We start from the raw sequence: 26,511 nt of genomic DNA on the forward strand, positions 1-26,511 counted from the left end.
GCTTCTACGTGGTGCTATTTCATGTGTCAGGGTGGTGCAGTCCTCTAACCGATTGGTGGCACCCATACATAGTTTGAGGATCAGCATGATTGCCGATGGCATTGCATTCCTGTCAGGATCGCAACCGCATCGGTCAGCCGCTGTGTCTCCTTCAAGGTCCTGGCCTGGAATGGTTACACCCTGCTGGGGTCAGACCATCCGCTTACTGCAGCAACCTTTCAGCTCTAATCCGTAGCGCTCGCCATGCTCCAGACGTACGCTGGGCAAGTACTCTAGGTCATTGATCTCCCTCTGTCTACAGTGCATGCAGGCCCATCTTCGGCATAACTAGGCCACACTCAAAGCCTCCCCTGCCGCGCGAAGACCAATTATTTGGGGGAATACCTCCTTTCACTTCATTTCTGGGACACCCCACCAGGGACTTTGCTATCAAATAAAGCACTACCAACATAAAGACATACCAGTCCCAAGAACCCTTTTGCAAAGGGCATTTACTACATTCTGCCCAGAGAATATAAAGTGCTACTGGTGTCCTCCACAGATTGGGGCCTCAGACACTCCTCTGGTGCTAACCAGACCTCCATAAGCTACCATAAGGCAGGAGATCCGTGACTCCTACACTGAAGAGGAGGCAGTTACCTTCCTCCCCACAGATGACTTTTGAAACCTCATGATCCCTTGGGGGGGAAAAAACTGATTAAGCTGGTGGCGCAAAGCCTAAAACCCCTCGACCCAAGGGCAGAACCCTGGGCGCCATGACCCACCTCCCTGCCCCCCTCAGTCTACAGTCAGACCGGAGACATCCCAACATGCTAGTAAGAAACCGCAAAATTCACAAACAATTGGAGGGCTCCAACTTCAGATACTTTGGTTCTACAATCCAGCCAGGATTTTCACTTTAAGGGTTTTCTGGTCCCCCCCACCTCCTCCAGCCCAGACCTCCACAGCATCATCACTGTTCCCCCACAGCAATCTTCCTTGGTAGACGCAGAAATTTGAGATCTTCTAGTCAAAGGTGCCATTGTTCAGACGGTCCAGCATCCTCGCAGTTTCTTCAGCAGTGTTTTTTTAGCGAACAACCGCAAAGCCAGAAGACGCCCAGTGATCAATCTTAAACAATACAACGAGCGGCTGGTTTACCGCCACTTCAAGATGGAGGGAATTCAACTCATGTGAGATCTTCTCCTCCCAGACTGGTTAGTTTAGTCAAAACCCTTTTCAGACCTAGCCCAGAGCTTCTGGTAATATTGCCTGGAGAATCAGATCTCCATCACAGCAGAGCACCTTCCGGGCATAAACAATCAAGTGGCGGATTGCCACCTCTGCTACCTGAGGGATCTCAGACTGCAGAAACTGGATACGGTGGTCTTTCGAGAGCTGAACCTCCGCTGGGGTCCCTTCTCAGTGAATTTCTTTGCATCCAGACTGCAACACCAGGTCACCAAATTGTTCAGCTGGAGGCCGGATCCCTCAGCTCAGGCGACGGACGCATTCACGCAGGTCTGGAGCTCAGAGAATGTGGCTGTCCGTGCGCAGGAGGTGGTGGTGATCACTCCCTTATGGAGGTCTCAAGCACGGTTTTCAGTTTTAATGGACCTTTCTTGGGCTTCTCCAATCCATCTACCCCGGTTTCAGGCTCTTCTCTGAGATCCCTCCAGCAATCCCCACCACCTAGTCCTGGAGTGTTCTCAGCAGCTTATGACATGGAGGATTACCGAGGACAGTGGCATGTCCTGGGCCTTTCGATCCAGGCTGCAGACCTCTTCTCCAAGGTATGGGCGAGCAACACCACTAAAAGATATAGATCAGCTTGGTCTAGATGGCTGGGTTGGTATAATCGACACCTGGATTCTGTGGGAACCTCCATTGTCCATATCCTGAATTTCGTGGCATCCGAGACCTTGGCATACCGAACAATAAATACCTTCCATTTCGCAATCGCAGCGGGTTATCCCTTTGACAGACTTTGTGGGTTAACACCCACTAACGCACAAACTTCTCCAGAGAGTACGCCTGTCTAACCCTCCGGAACCAAAATACTCAGTCCTCTGTGATGTCAACGTGTTGCTCAACCTATTCCTCTCATGGTCGAGAGACCTAGGTCTCAAAAGCAAGTATCTGCTAAAATGGCATCCCTCCTGTGCCTGACCTCTTGCAGGCGAGTTTCCGATGTCAGAACACTAAACATCACAGGTAGAGTCTTTACTCCTGAAGGGGTGACTTCATGTTTCACGTAGGACTAAGACCAATGCCAGAGGGATCTCGTACCCGGCCTTCACATACTCTCACAAGTTATACAAAGCCAAAGGACTAAAGCATAAGACGCTATGACAGAAGGTAGCTTCTTATTGCCCTTACAAAACTGCATGAAGCAGTCTCTTCCCCTACCATCGCCAGGTGGGCCATGCAAGACACAGGCATCAACACACAGACATATGGGGCTCATTCCACCAAAGGAGCCATGGCGTTTAAGGCGTTCTCCTTAGGGGCTCGCTTAGAGGATATCATGAATGCCGCAGACTGGTCCCCAGACTTTTTGTTTGTTTGTTTTACTTTAAGCTGCTTCTTAACATGGCACCGCAAGTTGTGGCTCAGCATTAAAATAGAATAATCCTCGCCTCCAGTGCTGAAATATAATTGAAACTTTCCTTTTATGGAAGCTAGGAAATGTTATATTCTATTAAAGACTCCGAGGCAAGGGTTATCCCACCCGGGTCGTAATTGACGAGATTCCCACCTCTCCTTTAAATGAGACATCGTAAAGGAAAGTGAATAATTAATTTAAATTTTAGATTGTTGCAATGCTCAAAGTCGATAAGTGTTTTATTCTGTATGCAATCCCAGTTCATGCAGTTGTAACGTTTGATTCTTGTCGGGCGAAGTTCTCAATACGGTCCATTGCACAATTGATTTGGGTAAGCAGGAATAATGGTTGATCCTGGCTGTTCATCGCTGAAGAAAGGACACTGTTGGGGGATTATGATGGCCATGGGACGTCCCCATCGTTTGACCTCTGTTGAATTTAATCTCTAATGTTCATGGGATTTGTTGTCCTTTACTGTTTTACAACACTGCTGTTTGATGAAAGCACAGAAAAGAAAGCATAATCCTCGCCTCAGAGTCCTTAATAGAATTGAAACTTTCCTTTACGGAATATAGAAAAAGTGATGTTATGTGCCAGTAATTTGTGGTTAATTAAAAGTATCTTTTTATAGGTGGACTTTTACAGTGCAGGTTAGACAGAAGGCTTGGAGACCTCTGAATACTCAGTTTGTTCCAATTCAAACAGCTCAGACTATCAGCTATGGTACAAATTACTTACATAAAGTAGGTCATAAAAGTGTTGTTACCATACATTCTGCAGTCAAACACAGCACAGGTATTAATTTGGGTAATTTTGCAAGTGAGAAAATTCAAGAAAGTTCATAAGAACATAGGCTAGTTCTGCGTATCCAACTACTAGCCATAGATACCCACAAAGTACTGCACCTGTCCTCCAAAAGCTATACACTCAAATTCACAGCATTTCTCAATCTCTGAGCAGGTCATTGGCAGACAACAAAAGTAGCTAATCTCACTATCCAATTAAGTGGTGTTGAAAATCAGGCGAGACAATAGGGGCCTCCAATGCGGTTGCAAGTGAGGTTACAGGGATGTGGAATTCCTATAGCCCGACGCCCGGGACATATTGTTTGAGGTCATGGACAACAAGTTATGTGTTTTTTGTCCTTGGGACAAGCAGGCCCAACCCCCTGCAGCACAAACCCTTTGGCTGTCAGTTTGCAGTACCACATTATGGATTGGGGAAGGGCACCGTCTGCAGTTGAGGTAGCACAAACCCTTTGGCTGTCAGTTTGCAGTACCACATTATGGATTGGGGAAGGGCACTGTTTGCAGTTGAGGTAATGTGTGTCTTTGTGTTCATTCTGTTCAAACTTGTATTTATGGTTCATTAATGCAAAGCCTTTATTATTAGGGTGTGCAATAAAAGTTAATGTTGTAAGCTCGGCCTGCACTACTGACTGTGGTTCCAGTGTAAGTGTGTACACACATTTTCAAAGTTTATTAATAGGAGGCTATGTATAATGTTCCCAGAATGCTCTGATTATATGCAAATATTTGCAGAAGCTTGAAAGCAAGAGTGACGATTCTTTGCTTCCAAAATGAAATGTTCACAAAAAAATAAAAGCAGGAAAAAAAAACATTTTGCCAACTACTATAAAATTTTAGGTAATATATCTTTGCAGCATCATTTAGTAACATGTTGATGTATGCGTGTATTTCCCAAAAATATTCATAACGGAAAATCAGTGTAACCAGTTTAAATAGAATAGGAGACGTTATTTTGCATGCCATTACTTCGCATGCTATTACTACGCGGTTATTACTTAGCAATAACCGTTACTACGCAAGTTTTTACTTTGCATACCATTACAATGAAAGTGTTAATATATGCGAAGTAAAAACTTACCTAGTAATAAGAATGGTATGCGGAATAACGTGTCATACTACCTTACACCTCTAAAACACTAAAACACTACCAATACATTAAAACACTACACTACCATATACTACTGAAACACCACTACACTTCCCTAAACCCTAAAGCACTACCCCCTGCACGAACATACACATTCCCCTACTCCTGTCCCTACACTCATTCACTACCCATCACAACCCCCCCCCCGACACTACACTAATCCCTAAAACACTACCCTACACTTCACTAACCCCACAACACTACCCTAAACCCTAAAACACTAACCCCAGCATGACCCTGCCCCTACCCCCAGTCCGTTCCCTACTCCCAAACACTACCATTTCCGACCCCATACAATACACTACACCCAAATACACTACTTTACACTACACCTACACAACCGTACACACAGCTTCACTTACCTCTCTCTCCTCGTGATCACCTTCCACTGCTCCAGCTTCCTGCGTCCTCAGAGCTGTACGTTTTTAGAAACGGAAGTGCCTAAATAAACACAATAATATGGATATCCTGCGAAGTAACGGTCATGCGCAGTAAAACCATGCGAAGTAATGGTTTCTGCGCACTAACGATCCGAAGTAAAGGCAATCCGAAGTAGTGGCCACGTAGAAAAGGTCACCCACCGTTTAAATACGATTATGGGGAAACAAAATTAAACAAGCATTGGCAAGGCCAGTAGGTCTGAAATTGGTGGTCAACCTTTTGATTTTGTCAAAGTGTGACTTGTTTAGGCATGGTTTTTGGAAAACCTTATCGGTGTGGGAGCTGCTGGGCCCTCACCATTCTAACTAGCATTGGCAAAAGCAAAAATAGTTTTTGGTCTCAAAAAGCACATATTGCCACAGCAGTTCCGGGCACTGAACAAAACTACTTTGTGTGCCAATATCCTCCTTGTAAAAGAGCAGAATACTGTCACTCACAGTGAAGCCAGCTGATAGACCGAGAGAGAGAGATACAGAATTTTCTTAAACACAAAAGGTCATGATTAACGCCAAGGCTCATTTGAGGCCCAATTATTAAAGAAAGTCTCAAAGGTGCATCAATGGTATATATACTTGCATTAGTACATATATACAGTTTGTGAATTCACAATAATTTATAGAAGTAGGCCTAGCAATAGTACTCCTAGAAAATATTTGTGAACTGCATTTTAGCACGAGCAAATGTGCATGTGTAGATTTGCTCATGTGAAAATCTGAATGTTTTAAGTTCGCTTTTCCTCCAACCACTTTTTTCCCAATCCTGGAAAAAGTTATGTCTGCCACTGTCAGGAGTTGGTGAAAACCCCTAAAACATGCAAGTTAGAAGGTTTGCACGGACTCAAAAGAGCATTCCAACCCTTTAACTATTGCTTACCACTACCTTCAGCCCCAGTATGTAGACCTGCAGAAACGTAGCAACATAAGGGAATTGCTAGTATTCAAACCCCACTATGGTACGAGCCCTGGCATAATTGGAGAGGCTATATCAGAACTCTTACAGTAGTTTGCTGCCGTAATTTGTTGCCGCACTACATGGCACAAAAGGGACAAGTGGATTTTGTTACAGGACAAGTAGATTTATGAAGCAACCTGCCCCATGGACAAGTAGATACATTATTAAATTCCACACCCCTGGGTTAGAAGAGTAACATACAGAACTGTTGAGGGAGTGCAGCATAAGCAGCAACACCATAGTAATGAATACCTAGCAGATGCATGAGGCTGCATCAGATCACTGACCTCAGCCCCTCAAGGGCTGGTAATCCGCTTGCATGCATCTAAACAAAGATTTCAAATGGATCGGGGACAATATTCCAAATGTAATCTGGGGTTTGTATACGCAGGAGCTAATATTCCACAAAAATTATTTAGCACAGTTTACACAGTTACGAATCCCTATGTTACAACCAGATATAGTAAATGGCAAGGATGCCAGTGTTTAAGGAAGCAATCTAAAATCAAAATGTTATGCTTCCAATAATCTACAACCTTATATCTGGCTACTTTGGGCTTTTGATTACCTTCAGCTCTTAAAAACAAATTTAAATGAAAATATTTAATTCCTGTTGCCTTTTTACCTCCTAAATTGCTGCCTAGCTCATTTAACTGTATTAGTGTTCCAATGACACTGCCCAAGTCAGACACACAGGTTTGAAATGTTAACACCATATGGTCAGCAGTCTATGACGAATACAACCTATTGAATTTTACATCCATGCTGTTGGCTATTTTTGTTGAAACTGCATTTTTGCTATTTGTTTACGCGCCACCCCCAAACCCCCCCCCCCAGCGCTGCGGCGGAATTCCCGCCGCAGCGAAAGGGTTAAAAGAATAGTCTGCTGTCTAAACATGACATATCATAGCAATACCGAATGTAAACAGCAGCAAGTTTGTCTTGCAGAGGTATTGTAAATAAATAGTAGATGGTTGATTTAAAGTTCCAAAATGGCCGCCACACTTGGAACCCATCAAGTTGGTCATCTTTGAATGGTAAACCAATGATGCACTGTGGACTGAAGCATTCCATAAGTCTGTTTAAAAGTAGCAAGCACATGGGATGCCACCTACTGCAGATTAAATCAGAGGCAAGCAAGCGACCACTTACCACTGCCTAGCAAACGTAGTATCCTCCAGTTAAAAAGAGAAACAGATAAAAGAGGAACTATGGAATGAAGAAAACTGAAAACGAAAAGGCTGTACAACCAGCTTTGACACTGAAGTACACTTATTTCCAGGTGAAAACATGATCAGAAAATGCTGTCATTCATCAGGCAAGAGAGCCAACGGCATTTCGCATCCGGTTACGGGTGGAAGCAGAGTGTAAATGATGCTCAGGGTTATGGAACAGAGTTGATCCGAAGGCCTTCGATAAATGAATATTATTTAATATTTTTTTATTACAAGATCCGGGAAAGTTGCTAAGAAGAGATTCTAGCAAGAAATATCACAGTGCCAATTTTCTCCCCCTAGGATTTCTCAAAGGCGGTACCAACAAAATCCTTCTATACAAAGGTAATCTGACATTTCGTGTAACAAAATCTCTGTAGGCTTTAATAGGGAGTAATAAAATTCTAACATTAAACGCCTATTGACTTTAATATATGCTTTTCAAAATTAATGAGCCGGCCCTAGCGCCATTTTTGTAACTTTTCACTATAAACAATCCGGGTCGTAGCCAGATAATCCCCATCAGGAGATTTTTGTGAGATGCTTCAGCTTTCCATGATCTCATCCAAAGCGGTCTACGAGATGCTGCTGATGACCCTGCTGCTGCCGCACGCAAAGCCTTAGGACAGGTTTGACAAGAAGCACACCTGTTGCTCCATCAGTCAGATCTCTCTTAATGTGTGCTTCTTGCTGAATAAGATTTGCTAACCCTGGTTGATAGTTTATCAAGGACTGTACAACATAGCTGGTATATACCATAGCCCAGATAGCACAATTAGATGCTGCATAGGGCATTTTGAATGCCAAATCAATTCTCTTATCCACAGCATCCAAAAGGACAGCATTCTAAGAAGTAATCGTAGTTTGAGAACACAGCCCCACCATCAAGGAATCGACCTTTACCAGCAGAGTCTGGAACTCATCTGCAAATCCTTGCAGAGGATATCACTTCTCTAGAAATCGAGGGGAAAAAATTCCATCTATGCCCCCCATGCCATTCAGAATAGCTTTGAGGGGGGGACTGGCTCTTTTTTCTGATAAATCACAAAAGCAAATCTTCATTCTCTCTTTATTTGTCAGGCTTCAGGAAAAAGCCATGTTATCTCGAATATGTTGCAAAACTTCATTTTAGGTCAGAACCATGAATTAATATCCCTTAACTTCCTTCTCCACATCATCAGGGTCCAGAGAGTGTGAGAAGTCTTTCTTAGGGCTCTTTTGAGAAGTAGAAGACTCCCTTGCCTTAAAAGCAGCAGTTACAGCCTGTTGGATCATGAGCTACAAGACTTCCATAGTAGGAATTGGCTGACAGGGTTCCCCCACTCTACAGCCTCTACAATTTTTTGCTTTGCTGCCCACTTGCCGTCCACCATTATGAAAACAGGAACATTTTGCTGGTACTTCCTTAAATATATGGTAGCACAGCAACCAACATCAAATACACCACATACTGTCCAGGAGAAAACCGAACTCCTTCACTGCAACAGAAAGTTGCTGGGAGACCAGCAACCAATCAAAATAGTAAAGGAGACTGGGAGCCTACCCAGTAGTTTCCCGATTCTAAGCGGAGTTGGCAACCATAGCATGATTCCAAGGCCCTGCCCCAACCTAACAAGCCCCTGTCGCCTCCAAGAGGAGAGTAAACAGCCAATCACAGCATGGTCCTGCCCTCCTGCTCGCACCCAAACAGCATGTCGAACATCAGAAAGCCCGCTCGAAACATCAACTTACAGGTCCTTGCAAACTGGTTAACTCAGAATGGCTTTGTTCCGAAAAGTTCTTACTTCCTAGACTGGAGCCCTCATTGGGTCTGGTCAGTAAGACTTCTCACAGACAGCGCAGGGGCTGCAAGAGCAAACCATCATGAAACAAACAAAAATTTAATTATACTTACAGTCCACATGGCGAACCATCTGAAACAGAAAAGGCAAAAGAGGATGCAAGGTATCTAAATGTTCTATATCAGGTGACAAGATGTTGTGTGATGTTAGGGATGGGAAATGTTATATTTTCTACCTGGTGATTTTTCTGGTGGGAAGTGCATTCTCTCTAAGGGTAATGACTGCGACGAGGAGTTCGGACGAGGCGGTAACATTGCGCAAACATATCAAGGTAAGGTATGGTAACCAATCAACCTAAGAAGCCCATCAAACAACACAGTGGCAAAAAAGAATCTGGAGCTCTAGCAACTGCGAAGAGACGCTGCACTTCCTCCCCAAACAAAATTCTACAACACCAACAATTAGCTGCCAGCACAGAAACAAAGAACACTGCTACTTAAGCTGTTCTATCACTTCACTGAAACTCCTGTTCGTTGCGTGGCACAACAACAACAAATAATGAAGAGGAATCTAGTGTTCCAATGAAGGAACATCAGTCACCCAATTGCCACACTGAAACTTATTCTACTTTTTCTCATGACACGCCACATTCATACTAACATGAGAACATTATGATGGAGCAGGTAGTGCAAAATGTTGTATACCTCCTCTATTTTGCATGAAAGTATTAACTGAATAACCTACTTATTATAATTTACTAATTGTGTATTGTGATATATTAAAATTAACCAACATGCATACACGAATTACACGTGGGATCTTGCTATTGCATGGCAAAATAACTCAAATGATTAAAATACGTACGCATATTAACAGTAGTACATATGATATTAGATATCGCATGCTTTGTTGCATTGTGATGTTTGCATCTTCGTGGAGGACCGTAAAGGTGAATTTACTGCTTTAAATGTCACTATATTCTAGGAAAATACTAATACATAAAGGGATTAGTGAGGGTATAACATTAGCAGCATCACTTCTTTGTATTAATTACTCTTTTGTGTTTGTTTCGCTTAAGTTGACATCTTGGCCTAGCAAAAGATGGCGGCAGAGTACGGATTCAGAAGTGGCCACCGTCTCGTGATGCGCGAAGCCTAGTGCGCAAAATCGGATGGTACCGTGAATTCCCTAACGACCTCTGTACACGCCGTTCCTGTCAAGGATAGGTTATTGGGGAACTGCCAAAGACCCCAGAAGACCAGAACTGTTATACATGAACATTGAACGTTTTAGAAACATTGCAACATTCGGAATTTGGTCATAGCTGGAGAACTCATCAGCAAAATCCCTGTGAACCCGGACTATACAAAAAAAAAAAAAAAAAAAAAACGGACGATTTCTCCTGACCAATCACCTCTTTTCTCCGCCCAAAAATGTTTCATGTTATCCCGAAATTTATTATAAAATGAGTAGTGGAATAGGGAGGAGTTATCCCTATTCTTTCCTGATGACGGATGCTGGCACGACTTTTGGTCCATTTATGATCCTTGGGACTATAACGTGCTGAACAAAGGACTTTGGAATCTGAGATCTGGCCTGTTCTTTGGACAATTGAACGACAAAATTTGGTTATGCTGAGCCAATGAAATAGAGAAAACCCAGATAACCAGAATAGGTAAATATGGTGTTCTGCGATTTGATTAAATTGATCTAGAAATTCTAACTTTGAAGAAACAAATGCTAATCTAATGAAATTTTAGATAAACAAATATTGTTTAACAGAAATTATGAGTTTGTGGTTCTTCAATAAAAGAATAAAGGATTTCCGTATAGGTTATAAGGTACTCCCACCCACATGTCCAGCGCATCGTTCCCCCTCCTGTTTACAGACCTGTGAGAGAGGAAACGTGCAAGTGTTGGTGTTATGGGCCCCACCAATTAATGCATGTGTGAATGAGTTAGTGTGACAGCGGGTCTGCGACGCAGGGAGGACAGTGGTGTTCTCACCTTCTCCTCGAGTTGTCGTTTGCGCTGGATCAGTTTTTCTGGTAGCAGAGTTATGGTTTTATTGCATTGGTTTGGTGATTATTGATTGTGGATAAGTATTGGTTTATGTATTAACACTATGTTGAGTCGCGTTGCATTCCATGTTTGACGACTTCTGGGATGTAGGAAGTCGGAAGTTTGTAACGATTCCGTAGTAGAGCAGAGGTAAACGCTGTTCTCGGGAAAAACAGAATGGTTGTTGTTGCCCTGTAAGTAAAAGGGGGAAAACGTGTGACGATTGAAGTTGCACGACGCATTGTCTGGGTTCGGTTGGTAACATAGTCGTGTGTTGCCGTTAGGGACATTTTCTGTTTGAGAGAAATGTATGGTAGCAAAAGGTCATCTGTGAAATTTTGGTCTTAAGTACCAGGAGTCCAAAAGGAGCTCTGATTACGCTTATCACTGGAAAGGTAATAGGTGTTCCCTAAGCTTGTTAGAAGGATAAAGTAGAGGGAAGTGCTACTTTAACAAATTAAATAATTCTGTAGTAGGGCAGAGGTAAGCGCTGCTCTCGGGAAAAACAGGATTCTGTGTGAATGAACTACATTTTCCGTATGAATGTGCGTAAATGAAATGGCATCAAGGTTAATTGTGAAATTCTGGTTTTAATTCTCAGGAGCAGTGGGTCTCCAACAGGTGTTTTATTTCTGGAGAAACGGTTAGCTAAGGCTCATAGGTAGGGTGAAGTAGAGGGAAGTGCTACTTTATCAACGGAAGTAACGATTCCGTAGTAGGGCAGAGGTTTAAGCGCTGCTCTCGAGAAAGACTGAATTCTTGTGAAAAAGGTCAAGACTATCCTTTGTTAGCGAAACAGATAATGGTGGCGTTTATGTCGTTACTAACAGAATTTAGTGAGAAAGTGAATGTAAAAAGTTTGCCTATAAATTTTGTAAAGGAGGGGTCAGCAGGAGCAGCGAGAAAAGCTGACGTCAGAAAGACCACTTGGTCAGTCAGTAAGACGTAGACGCCCCAGATTGGTGCGTTAGTGAGAGTCGCGGTGGGATTGGAGAATTGTAAAAGTGACAGATGCTCAGGATTGGTGCGTTAGTATGAGTCGCGCTACGATTGGATAGAACGAACAAAACAGTCGTAGGAGAAATCTAGCGATACAGAAAAGAGAAAATTATGTATTACGATCCACCAGAAAAGGAGAAAAAGTCCTGGTTCGGTAAAATCAAGAACATGATTTAAAAAGGACAAACCGATTGTGTCTAGAGAGGGACAGTTGATCCCTCCAGCAAAATCACCTGCATCTTTTATGATTACGAAATATGGTTAACATACATGTATTTGGTTAGACAATTGGTCAACGTATACAAAAAAATTGAGTTTTGGCATTTCCGGAACATGGTTCATTTATAATTTAGCGGTTTTGAGAAATCAGAGAAAGAATGATGAAATTAGAACAGAGACCTAGACCTCCAGTTTGAAGCATTGACAGAATGGGAAGATGAGATGTATGACAGAATGACAACGGAGTGGCGGAAGGTATAAATATAGGTTTGGTAGATCGTATGGACAAGAAAATCAAGATGATAGAATGAAGAGATGGCGAAGTGCAAATATGACTGATGAGTTGTTTCCTATGAGAAATGTAGAGGAGAAAACTAGTAGAAAATGTATGGAAAAGAGAAAGAATACTGGATCAGAAGGTCATAAGTATGGTGTGCATGAGGCAGAGGATGATGTGCTTGAGGACATGTTATATAAAAATTCACCCCCATATCAACCAAATTCCACATTGACACCGAGTGCTCCAGTAAAAGAATCGCCATAGAACATAAAATTTGAAACAGTACTAACTGAGGCAGGAAGAAATAATCCTTTTAGAGAAACAGAAAATACTCAAGTTAGTAAAATAGCTAATGAAAATTCAGCTGAATTGACTAAAAAGATTAGAGAACTAACTAAAAATATTGAAGCAGTAACTGTACCTGTAACAATAGGACCTGTAATGCCGATTTTTGATAAACAGAAGGATAGTGAGCATTGTCTGACGATTCCTTACAATGCAAACAGAGAAAATGAAATACAAAGGCGAGATACAAGAGAAAGTTTGTGAGGACAAATGGTAGGAATTTCTGAACAAATTACTCCTAAAATTTGACAATAAATCAGAATTTAGTAAATAGAGCAATAATGACGACAGTCAGTACCAGGATCACCAAAAGGATTAGAACAGACACGAAATGAAATGATTCCTGTAGGTCCTACTTCTGATGAATTAAGTGATTGGCTAAGAAGTTTACAACAAAAAGATGCCGAGCCTAAATCTTTAGATGTGTCCAATTTAAAAATAGTATTAGAGGAATTAATAGTAGGGAATATTCCTACAGAAAAATTAAAAAGTTAGCAGGATGAAGAATTAATGTTTTTATGTAAAAGCATAACATGGAGAGCCAGAAATTTACATGAAAGACTAGAAGTGGCAAATGAAATGGGTATTGATTTTGAAAAGGTAAAGTCATTACAAAAACCATAGAGAGTAGATTTTTCTGAAAAAGACGTTGAAAACTACTTAAACACGACAGGACGAATGATTCAGATTAAAGATTTAATGACATTACTGAGAAAATGGGGCGATTTAAACAAATGGAAGAGTAGATGGCTTCGAAAACGAGATGATGCAACGGATAAAACGTTTGCAGCTTACCCAGTAAGAGGTAGTAACTGAATGTCCTATGAGAGAGATTCCAGGTGGAGGCTATGTGCATGTCCCCTGGACTAGACAAGATATTTTGTCATTTACCAATGCTTTTCCTCGACTGCGCGAAAAGCCATTTGAGTGGTATAGGCAGGTAGACAGAATTGTGAAATTATCAAAAGTCTTATGGATTGATTTGAACAGTCTTTTTGACATAATAGTGCCTGCAGATTTATAGACAGAGTGCAAGGTAATGATTACCCCTGGCCTACACAAGAATACCCTAGAGATCCAAAAACCGGTGCCCCGGATCCTGAAGTAATGAGAAAATATGAACAAGTAATTACCTTTTTGAAAAGTAAAGTATCTCCTAAAGAAACTGATTGGGTAAAAATTGATAGAACTCATCAAGAAGCGAAAGAATCGGTACATGCTTACTATGAAAGGCTGATTCCTGCCTTTAAACAGTATAGAGTCTTTTGTATATCGATTTGTGTATGGATTGCGACCCGAAGCAAGTGAAATGATTAAACAGCATACAGTTGATTGGCAGAACAAAGAGATAGATGAAGTACTAAGACATGCAAATTATTTTAGTGATGAAATTGAAGCAAGACAGTGTAAATTAAAAGAAAAAGCCATGTGGGCTCAGGTAAAGGTAGCAGAAAGACAGGAATCTCAAGTAATTGAACAAGCAACTGGTATGGGTATGAAACCAAAATTTAATAATGGAAAAAGGGAAAGGACTATTTAATATAGATGAAGCTAAAAAGAAATGGCCATGTCATAATTGCGGAAGAATGGGACATTGAAAATCAGAATGTAAATTTCCCCCGAATGCTAATGGTGATAATGCATCATTGAATCCACCGGTGCAGAAAGAGGTGAGTTGTCAACCGCAGCAACAGCAACAGGTTGTTCCCCAACAGAATCAGGCGCAAAAACCGCCTTTTCCACAGAGCATAAATCATCAGAAATACAGTAATGAGACCGGATTCTACAACGAAGAACAGGTAACTAAGCTGCTGCGCACAGGTGCTGTTTCGCAGTATTGGCTACAAAGCGAAGAGAGTGAGTCAGAAGAAGGTTATTGACTGTGCCGAGGGGAGGAAGAGGAGTGCGTACTCAGCGCAACTCTAGAAGTAGACCAGACAGGCCCATTTGTGGATGGAAAAGTAAACGACAAAAACATTACTTTCCTGGTAGATACAAGTGCTACTCGTTCAACTGTTAGGTCAGCTGATGTTAAAAATCTTCCTCTCTCGGACAAAACAATCCAAGTAGTTGGAGTATCCAACAGACAGATAAAAACGTCTCTCACCGATCCAGTAAAGGTTAACATAGGGAAATTTTCTGAAATGCACTGCTTTGTCGTGTGCGACTCAAGCCCTGTAAATTTGTTAGGAAGAGATTTGCTGTGCAAAATGAATTGCACTATATTTTGTACTCCCGATGGTATAGCATTTAAGACTCCAGATGAAAATGTACTGTATAAAATGACTATGGCTAATATGGAACCTGAGATTACTGAGGCATTTGCTGTATTTAACCCTGAAGAATTGCCTCAAGAGCTGAAAAAGACAGTAAAAGCGGAGGTCTGTGATTTCACAGGAGAAGATGGTGTTAATGAAAAATGTAGATCCTGTAAAAGTTGCTATAAAAGAAGGAATAAGGTACCCAAATATTCCCCAGTACAAATTGACACCCGAGATAATTGCAGGAGTTACTCCTATAATAGACAGAATGGTCAAACAAGGTATTCTGAGAGAAATAATGAGCAGGCCGTGTAATTCACCAATTATGGGCCTAAAAAAGCCTAATGGAACATTTAGACTAGTACAAGATCTGAGGAAAATAAACAAAATTGTGTCATGCTGTCCCATTGTACCAAATCCATCCGTGATTTTGTATGAGATTCCTCATGATGCAGAATAGTACACAGTGATTGACTTGTGTCATGCTTTCTTTTCTATCCCATTGCATCATGCTAGTCAACAAATGTTTGCGTTCCAATTTGGCGAACGTATCTTGGCATGGTGCCGAATTCCCCAGGGGTACACAGAGAGTCCCTCAATATTCAAACAGATATTGAAAAAGTCTCTAGAAGATTTAAAAATGCCTGAAAGTTCAGTTCCGGTACAATATATAGATGATCTGCTTTTGGCATCCAGAACTAGAGAAGCGTGTGTCCTGGATACCATTGCACTGCTGAATCATTTGGCAGATGGAGGACTTAAAGTATCCCCATCGAAATTACAATTCTGTCAGAAAGAAGTACAATATTTAGGTCACAAAATTGAAAAAGGACTGAGAAATGTAACTGCAGATAGAATCAAGATAATAAAAGGAATGAGAGCCCCAATGACAGAGAAGTAAGAATGTTTCTTGGAACAGTTGGATACTGTCGTCAGTGGATAAGTAACTTTTCCCTGATTGCAAAACCTTTGGTTCGCTTGACAAGAAGTGATGTAAAAGACCCCATTGAGTTAAATAAAGAGGAATTAGCAGCTTTTAAACAATTGAGAGACAGTTTATGTGAAACACCAGCACTTGGTATGCCCGATTATGAAAAGGAATTTGAACTCTATTGCAGCGAAAGAAATGGATGTGCACTTTCTGTATTAATACAGAAACATGGAAAACTAAGGAGACCAATTGCATATCTCTCAGCTATATTAGATCCTGTAGTTGTAGCATTGTCAGGTTGTCTGAAAGCCGTAGCAGCCACTTGCAAGAGTTTGGAACAAAGTGAAGGAATTGTGATGGGATATCCTGTGAGAGTGTTTGTACCTCATGATGTGGCAATCCTTTTAACAAGGAGCCGCACCCAGTTCATGACGCGCAGTCGTCTGACTAAATATGAGAAAGTTATCCTAGGTGCAACAAATGTGAGCTTGGTGAGATGTTTGAATGCGAATCCCTCAACGTTACTGCCTGATGCTGAGAATGTGGAAGTCAGAGATGATGTGGATCATGACTGTTTGGAAGTGCTTGACTTCTGTACCAAACCCCGACCTGACAAAAGATGTACCTTTGACAGAAAGTGACTATGTGATGTTTGTGGACGGATCATGCTTGCGAACAGATGAGGGAATTCTGAGTGCATTATATGCAGTATGCACAGTAGCAGCTGTTTTGGAAGCATCGTGTCTGAAAGGAGTAAAATCAGCCCAAGCTGCTGAACTATTTGCCTTAACAAGAGCATGTAAGTTGGGAAAGAATATGAGAGTGAATGTGATAACCGATAGTCAATATGGCTTCGGTGTGGTGCATGATTTTGGCCAGATTTGGTCACAAAGGATTTTTGACATCGAGTGGAATTCCTTTAAGGAATGCTGAATTGGTTGGAAAATTGCTTGAGGCGATACAGCTGCCTAGGCCATTGGCTGTTGTGAAGTGTGCAGCACACACAAAGTCTAATGACTATGTGTCGGTTGGTAACCAATTCGCCAACGATATGGCACAATATTGCGCACAAAATCAGAATTCAATAAACCAGGGAAGAGAAAGGGAAATTAATTCATGCCCCTTGTTTTTTACTAACATTGTGAATACATGGGAGGAAGTAAGGCAGTTGCAGGAAGAAGCAGATGAGGATATGAGACAGTGGGTAAAAGTAGGATGTGCACCACGGGAAACAGATCATGTGTGGGTTTATCGGGATGGAAGACCAGTTATGCCTGATAGCATGGTGTCTGCCATGGCACGGATGTATCATGGACAAGCACATGTAGGAAGAGATGCAATGGTCAGACTCTTTAAACAGACCTGGTACAACGCAAAATTTAGACTTGTAGCTGAAAGTCTTTGTCAGAGATGTCTTGTATGTCAGCAGTTCAATCCTGGAAGAAAAACAGTGGTAAGTCTGGGAACAATAGGTCGAGAAGGAGGGCCTTTCACTAGAATGCAGATTGACTTCATTGAAATGCCCCCCTGTAACAGGTTGAGGTATGTTTTAGTGATGGTTTGTTTGTTCTCACGGTGGGTGGAAGCATACCCAAGAAGAAGTGATGGAATTACAGTAGCCAAGCTATTACTAAGAGAGTTCATTTCTAGGTTTGGTTTTCCAGTCACAATTGAGTCAGATAGAGGAAAACATTTTCATAATGAAATCATAAAGTTGATTTGGGAAGCATTGAATGTACAACACAAACTACATTGTGCCTATCGCCCAGAGGCTTCTGGTGTGGTGGAACAAGTAAATGGCACCATTAAAAACAGGCTGGGAAAAATGTGTTTAGCCATAGGTTTGAAATGGCCTGATGTCTTGCCTCTGGTACTCATGACTATTCGATCTATTCCAGATAGGAAAACAGGTCTGAGTCCCCATGAAATCGTCATGGGAAGAGCAATGCGACATGTTTTCATACCAGTCAACAAGCTTTTGCCTAGATCTGATGACTTGGTGTTGGATTATTGCAAGGGGTTGGCTGATTCTGTTCATTCTGTGTTCCATCAGGTTGGATCGGATGCCACCACTCTTGAAAAGAAGCCAGCTCATGATTTGAGGCCAGGGGACTGGGTGAGAATAAAAGTGCACAGAAGACGAAACTGTTTGGTCCCACTTGGGGAAAACCACGTCAGGTGATCTTGACTACGACAACAGCAGTAAAATGTGCAGGAGTAAAGAACTGGATTCATGCTAGTCACACCTTGCGAATTCCAAACCCCATGGATAACAAGGAGGGAGAATATTTTGAAGAATCAGATACGAGCTCTGAATCTGATACTGAAGAAATAAGAACAAAGACAAATTCCTGAAAGATGGGAACCAGAACAAAGCCTAGCTATTGCACCAGAGAATTTTCCTTTAAGAAGAAAGTTACAAATTTCTAACACCAGCTCAGAATCAGACATCGAACCTATCCAAGAACAAAAGATTAAAAACAGTGAAGAGACTGTAAAATAAATTTGACAAGACAGTCCCGAATGAAAGTTCCGAGAGAAATTCCACCTGAAGTAATAAAATTAGATGGTGAGGTACCAGATACAGAGTGAGGGAGCGATTTTTGCGGAAGACCCCCGAGGAGTTGTAGGGAATTCAAACATCCAGTTACAGGAAGGGACGGTTAGTCAGCAGTAATATTTTGTTGAAGAACCACGAGGAGGGACAGAAGTAGGGAATAAAACAGAAGTGGTGGAAAGAAGAACAGTTGAAAGTAAAAGTCAAGTTGGAACTGAATCAGAGGACAGTGAAGAAGTATCAGAAGGTCAAGTCCTGAGAAAGAGAGCACGGAGAACTGAGAAAAATGAAAAAGGAAGTAAGTTGAAGAGGCCAGCAAGAGATGAAATTTGGTCTAACAAGATAGAGATTTAGATACAGATTGACGAGTGAATTCATCCAGGGATGAAGTAAATGAAGTGTCTAGCCAATAAAAATTGAAAGATGTGGAACAAACGACAGTAGAAGAACACAAAAGAACGAGAAAACCTAACCAGAAGTATAAGTCGCCGGAATGGTCTTACGTGGCATTGCCTGAAATAAAAGAAGAGGCTGACAGCCAAGGGGATCCAGAGGTGACTGTACCAGGAGTGGTTGAGGAAGACTAAGAATCAGAAATCCTGAGGGTTACCTTGTCTGACATTGGAGAAGAGACGGATGTTCAGGGAATTCTGCAACAGGACTATGCAAGAAAGGTGAAAGACGATCAAATGCCAAATTGAAAAGAGTGTTCATAATGGAGAAACAGTAAATTACCGGAAAAGACAAACTGAAAGAACCAAGTAGGTGCTTAGAGCCTTGGGTTAGACAAAACTAGTTGTGAAGTAGAAGAGGCTAAGTCAAAAGACACTGATCATTTTTCGAAATGGCAAACAGAAAATAGAAAATCAAAATGTGTGTTTCTTAGAAGATGGTTTAAAATGTGTTGTTGTATAGGATTACTAATGCTTCTGTGGAGGGTTAGCTCTAATGGTTTCATTTAAGGTTACACTAGAAACAATGGAAGGACATAGCGAGAATAAAACGAATGTAGAAAAGACTCAGAAGGTATATCCGACTAAAATAGATAGAAATTATTTACATAAAGATAGATCCATAACTGATTTTTCTATCAATGTATTTTCAAAATTACTATACGAATATGTAAAGACGATGGACGTGAGGAATTGCTAAGTCTGTATGCAGTTGCCAGCGTCTGTATCTGAGGAAGTGACTTACCATCACCTTCCAGTAACATATGGAACAACATGTAGTGTAATAGCAAGTTTGTTTTACAAAATAGGGAAGTCAGAATATTATTTTTCAGACTTCGATAATGTATTTTCACAATTACCTGTAATTAACAAGTTGAATAAAGTAAAACCTGCAAAAGTATTAGGTGAATTTTTCTTAGAAACTAAAGAATTAACATTAGAATCAATATTTAGAAATAATCTAACTTGCAGTTTAAAGAAGGAGGAGGAGGTTTTCTTGGATATGGTTGAAGAAAGGAGATTAAAAATGCAAAGAAAAGTACCTGAGGGAAAGGAAGAAAAGACAGTCTGGGATGTTGAAAGAAAAACATTTGAAAGGAGAAGCTAGTCCAACAATGGCTTTGGATTGGCCTCAGAAAGTAAAGTTGTGTATTAGAAGAAATCAAACTGCATATGATAATTATTTTGTAGGTAACAGTGATTGCCATTATACTTATAGAATCATGGGAGGATGGGGATCTAAAGGAGGAAATTATCCAGTTTTCCCTAGATTATATTGTATCTGCGGGAACAAAGCATATTATCGATTACCAGATCATTGGTATGGCACATGTTATCTAGGCCTGGTTTTTCCAAAGATATTCCATGTGGGAAGAGGAAAAGATGGTGCACATGAGTTAGGTAATCAACACGTAGGAAAAGAGAATCTTGGTCAGAAATTGTAGGAGACATTTTCGGAGCGTTGATACCGGCAGTGGAATCTCTCTGAATGCACACAAAATTAGAAAACTATCAACAGTAGTGGATCGTTTGTCAACAAGCAAGGCTGGAGGATTTTTATTGGTAAATACTGAAATGGTTGCCATGCGTGCCATGGTAATGCAAAATCGGCTTGCCCTTGATATAATATTGGCAAAAGAGGGTGGAGTCTGTGGAATGCTGAAAGTTCAACATTGCTGTACTTACATTCCTGACGAAAGTCAAGATTTAAAGACGTACATTAAGAATGTAACTGATTTGCATGAGGAAATTGTTCCACTGGAGGTTGAAGGTATTTGAGAAAAGACTGGGAAAAAGTTTTCTACTCTTAACTTCTTACTCAAGCTAGGTAGTACCTTTATTGGTAAAATATAAATTCCAGTAACATGTGTAGTTATTTTAGTGTTAATTCTAAGACTAGGATGTTTATGTAGCAAGAAAAAGAAATTACAAAAACATAAAAAGAGAATCTGTAAGAAATAAAGACAAAGAAAGAAAAAGAGAATTTGAAGAAGTAGAATTAGAAAAGTGGAAAGACAATACGTATAGAAAAACAAGAGAAGAAGAGACAGGGGAAACAGTAATGTAATCTAACGAAAGATTAAGAGTAATGAATTCATTTCTTATACTAAAAATTTTCAAGATTTTAAAGGTAGTGTGGTGATGTTAAAAATCACCAAGGCGGGGGGGGGGGGGGGGGGGGGGGGGCATTGATGGAGCAGGTAGTGCAGAATTTTGTATACCTCCTATTTTGCATGAAAGTATTAACTGAATAACCTACTTCCAACCTGCATACACGAATTACACGTGGGAACTTGCTATTGCATGGCAAAATAACAAATGATTAAAATACGTACGCATATTAACAGTAGTACATATAATTAGATATCGCATGCTTTATGTTGCATTGTAATGTTGGCATCTTCGTGGAGGACCGTAAAGGTGAATATACTGCTTTAAAAGTGTCGCTATATGCTAGGAAAATACTAATACATAAAGGGATTAGTGAGGGTAGAACATTAGCAGCATCACTTCTTTGTATTAATTACTCTTGTGTTTGTTTCGCTTAAGTTGACATCTTGGCCTAGCAAAAGATGGCGGCAGAGTACGGATTCAGAAGTGGCCACCGTCTCGTGATGCGCGAAGGCTAGTGCGCAGAATCGGATGGTACCGTAAATTCCCTAACGACCTCTGTACACACCGTTCCTGTCAAGGATAGGTTATTGGGGAACTGCCAAAGACCCCAGAAGACCAGAACTGTTATACATGAACACTGAACGTTTTAGCAACATTCGGAATTTGGTCATAGCTGGAGAGCTCATCAGCAAAATCCCTGTGAACCCGGAATATACAAAATCGGTTGATTTCTCCTGACCAATCACCTCTTTTTCCCGCCCAAAAATGTTTTAGGTTATCCCGAAATTTATTATAAAATGAGCAGTAGAATAGGGAGGAGTTATCGCTATTCTTTCCAGATGACGGATGCTGGCACGACTTTTGGTCCATTGATTATCCTTGGGACTATAACGTGCTGAAGAAAGGACTTAGGAATCTGAGATCTGGCCTGTTCTTTGGACAATTGAACAACAAAATTTGGTTACGCTGAGCCAATGAAATAGAGAAAACCCAGATAACCAGAATAGGTAAATATGGTGTTCTGAGATTTGATTAAATTGATCTAGAAATTCTAAATTTGAAGAAACAAATGCTAATCTAATGAAATTTTAGATAAACAAATATTGATTAACAGAAATTATGAGTTTGTGGTTCTTCAATAAAAGAATAGAGGATTCTGTGTCTTAAATGTGTTTTAGCTGGTTCTAAATCACCATCAACCAATCCAACTATTTGGTCCGATGGACCAAGTGCCTTGATGTTTTAGGATTAGGAAACTATAGGTGGCTAATGTTAATGTATATGATGTCAAATAACTTCTTTCCCTATAGTTTATAAGGTACTCCCACCCACATGTCCAGCCCATCGTTCCTCCTGTGTACAGACCTGTGAGAGAGGAAACGTGCAAGTGTTGGTGTTATGGGCCCCACCAATGAATGCATGTGTGAATGAGTTAGTGTGACAGCGGGTCTGCAACGCAGGGAGGACAGTTGTGTTCTCACCCCACCCCCCCCACATGAGTTGTCCTTTGCGCTGGATCAATTATACCACACACACACCTAAGCAACCTCTAAGCTTGTGACAATCCAACTTTCCAATTAATGCTTTACGTCTGCTACCTACCATTCAGAAATAGAAGGGAACTCTTCATAACTTCAACTGAAGGACCTGACTTGGGACAGCAATCAAGGAATATTGGCTGGACAAGGTATCACTCAGACATTAAACTGGACTCCAACTGCCCTCATTCAGCAATGATAATGATGCTTTTTAGCTGTATATGTGAAAGCTCCGAAGTAGCTGCACTATTAAAACATAGCTAAAGCAACGTTCTGTTATGTTAAATGTGTTTACATGGCATGTGTTTCGTCATCTGTACGCCCCTGCAACTGTAACAGGTCTAGTAATGTCCCACCATGATTTATTCAATTTCATCAGAGACTATATGGTTCTGTGAGGCATACTCAGGGGGTCCACGACTTACCAAAATAAATATTAGAATGCATTCAAATAAAGTATACACAAATAAAAATAACTAAATATGAAAACTTTTCTATATTCTTTGGTGAATTAAACAGTATTTCTATTTTTGAGCATGTTTGTTACACACCTGTTTTTTTAATATTGTTTTGAAATTCAAATTCTATCAATTGCTTAGGCCAGAGGTCCCCAGCTTCCAATAATGACTCAGTAGGGGATCCCCGGATTCCAGTAATAATTAAGCGGTGATCCACAGAAGTCAAAAGGTTAAGAACCCGCTGATCTACGTTATCTGTCTTGCCCATAACATGCAGTTAAGCGAATGTGTTAACTGGAAGTAGTAGTGGAGCGTAGTGGAGCATGTGAAATTACACCCATCTGCTAACCTATTTGGACCCTTTCTGGTTTTTTTTAAAGGGCGAGGGGCAAGTATGTTAAACAAGTGAAATAGTTGGTGCTGTTTAAAGCATTAGATCGGGCTTAAGCTGTTGTGAGCATGTCATATCTATGCTGGGAGCGTGTAAGGTGTTCAATCCAATGTTCTGGATGTTTTGGGGCAAAATACCTTCCGTTGGGAAGCTTCAGTTTATAAACTATGGTATACACAGAAAAGTATAATACGCGCATGACAGAGTCCAAAAACGATATCACGGAACAAATAAAGACAGCCAAGTTCCCTGAAGTTTAAACTGTTTCTAATCTTAGCACGGTTTTGCAAACACCACATGATGATCATATGACAGAAGCATCCTGCTTTTTTTTGCAACTAGAAAAAAAAACGTCTACTTGGTTAAAACAGAGTCTTGTGTACTCATAATTAAAATGCTGGCCAAATAGCTTGTAGCAATGTAATATGATGACGCCGCCAAAAAAATTGTTGACAGACGTTCCCCGCTAAGGCAGACTCGAAATTCAAAACACAAGGTGCCTCGCAGAAAGCTAACATTTAGGGTTTTATTTAACAAGCAGTTCGTCTCATGCCACCCATGTCGACCTGCGAATCGTGTACATCCATGGAACAGCGAAATGCTATGAGGTAGAGTCCTTATGGAAAGGTAAACACATACTATGGAGCGGAGCCAGCACGGGCTGCTTCTAGAAATGGCAAGCCTGTGCAATTTTAAACATGAGCCAAGTGGGAGAATAAAGGAATAACTAACAATACACGAGTAAACCCTGGAACAGAATTCTGCAAACAATAACATGGAGAAGGTTCGACAGGAAACGCCATCGACTGAACGCGAAAAAACGATACCTGTTCGCAAACCTATGCCCAGTATAGCCGAGCGACCACGAAACAACGTGTCCTTGTTTACAATCGAAAGAGAAAAGAGTTTGTTAACGATGGAACGCAGCGACAAAGGGGGGCGCAACAAGAACAGCGACGTACATACAGTATGATAAATCACTGCCTGCGCAGGCTCCTTTTGTGCCAGCGAGTACAGCGTCAGACCGTTTGCATTACTCGGATATTTCGAAACTTAAATGAATGACAATGCCCAACATTGCTAAATTAAGTAGTGCGAGTGCAACAAGGACAGAATGCCACCTTCCCGCCCGCGGATCTAACGTCCATCATCGCACATTCCCTTTTCACGCGAAGCATTTTTCTCAGTTTGTCCCACGAGGTTTCTACTAGTCCGTAAGTCGGTTCATGCAAAACACTGCTCATGATATATAAATTGGCGCTCATAAACAACTCCAACACAGCCCAGACTATGGGCAGATATTGAACCTCCCTCCACGCCCTCGACAACACACACACACGAACGCCTGTTGCACACGTGCCACCGCGAAACAGACGCTGCTGCTGCTGCTGTACCTCGGATGCCCGGGCTCTCCTCTTTGGCCCTGATACCGCGAATCTTCACAGGCTTTCCGCTCAAGGTGGCCAGCACGATCCGCTGGCGGAAGAAGTTGCAGCCTTCATAGCAGAGACAGTGCGCGGCGGCCATGGCAAGGAGGAACTGCTGCTGGCCTCAACGGGCTCCACTCCAGCTGCTGCAGACCTCAGAAAGCGCGCCCACGTGCTGCCTCGGCTGCCAGGGTGGGAGCTGGAGCGCTGAGGTCAGGTGTAACTAAAAGAGGAGTGCCGAAATAAAAGAAGACTCGCCCACGGTATGAACGGCATGGCTGCCATTTTGAAATATCCCTGTGTTCTTTTCAGCAAAGCCATAGCTCGCTAAAGCAACCGAAAAACGGAATGGATGACGTATCAATGACCAATGTTGCTCATTTTTTCAAACACTTTGGGAAACATTACATTTATAATTCAAAGTCCGGAATAATTATTAAATTATTCCATTAAAACGTGTAACCTAATTGAAACCATAGAAACCCCTATTTGATGTACATAAGATTACTTCTAAACCTCAATTAAGGTGAAGTCATCCAAAGATAGTCGTAAATAATATGTGCGTCAGAGCAGCCTTGGTAATGGCTTCGCCGATGTTCGTGCACTAGCGACGGTGCATCTACAATGCCGCGTATAAATGTGCTCTGGATTGTATTGATGAACCACCAAAAGCAGCCATGTTGGAAAAGGAATGCTTAATGCCCAGCAGTCCACTTATGTCCAGGGGTACTATGTTATTAACAAGCACTGGCAAAGCTAATAGGGAAATCTATTGGCTTTGTCAATTTTTTTTACATGTTGCACAGTAACTTAGCAGCTAAGTTACTGTGCAACATGGCCCTGCTGTGTAACATGGCTAAAAGTAAAACTGTTGTGAAGCGGCAAGTAATTTCGAGAAATGCCATGTCGCAAATTCTGAAGGGATGCTACTGTACCGTCATACCGTTAACTAAATGATTCTATGTGCAACGTTCAATCAATCAGTACATTTATATAGTGCGCTACTCACCCGCGAGGGTCTCAAGGCGCTGGGGTGGGGGGTGCTGCTACTGCTCGAATAGCCAGGTCTTGAGGTGTTTCCTGAAGGTGAGATGGTCCTGTGTCAGTCGTAGGTGTGCGGGGAGGGAGTTCCATGTTTTGGCTGCCAGGTAGGAGAACGATCTTCCTCCGGTGGTGGTTCTGCTTATCCGTGGGACGGTGGCGAGGGCGAGGTTGGCGGAGCGGAGCTGGCGGGTGGGGGTGTAGAACGAGAGGCGGCTGTTGAGGTATTCGGGGCCCATGTCGTGGAGCGCTTTGTGTGCGTGGGTGAGGAGCCTGAACGTGATCCTCTTGCTGACGGGGAGCCAGTGCAGGTTTCTCAGGTGGGCGGATATGTGGCTGTGGCGAGGGATGTCGAGGATGAGTCGTGCGGAGGCGTTCTGTATGCGTTGGAGTCGTTTCTGAAGTTTGGCAGTGGTTCCTGCGTATAGCGCGTTTCCGTAGTCCAGTCGGCTGGTGACGAGGGCCTGGGTGACGGTCTTTCTGGTTTCGGTGGGGATCCACCTGAAGAT

At 41.7% G+C, this 26,511-nt stretch overlaps 1 protein-coding gene across 1 annotated transcript in view; it reads right to left on the reverse strand.

The window, feature by feature from the left end:
- The window catches only part of RCL1 (RNA terminal phosphate cyclase like 1), a 215,721-nt gene extending 190,659 nt beyond the window's left edge, over window positions 1–25,062 (reverse strand). Inside the window, exon 1 of the mRNA XM_085632927.1 lies at window positions 24,929–25,062. Within this exon, the coding sequence (XP_085489053.1) occupies window positions 24,929–25,061 (133 nt within the window). The 5' untranslated portion in view covers window position 25,062. The remainder of the gene's footprint in view (window positions 1–24,928) is intronic.
- Window positions 25,063–26,511: the final 1,449 nt, after the last annotated feature.

Source organism: Triturus cristatus, chromosome 2_1, assembly GCF_964204655.1.
Source record: "Triturus cristatus chromosome 2_1, aTriCri1.1, whole genome shotgun sequence".
Classification (NCBI taxonomy): Eukaryota; Metazoa; Chordata; class Amphibia; order Caudata; family Salamandridae; genus Triturus; species Triturus cristatus.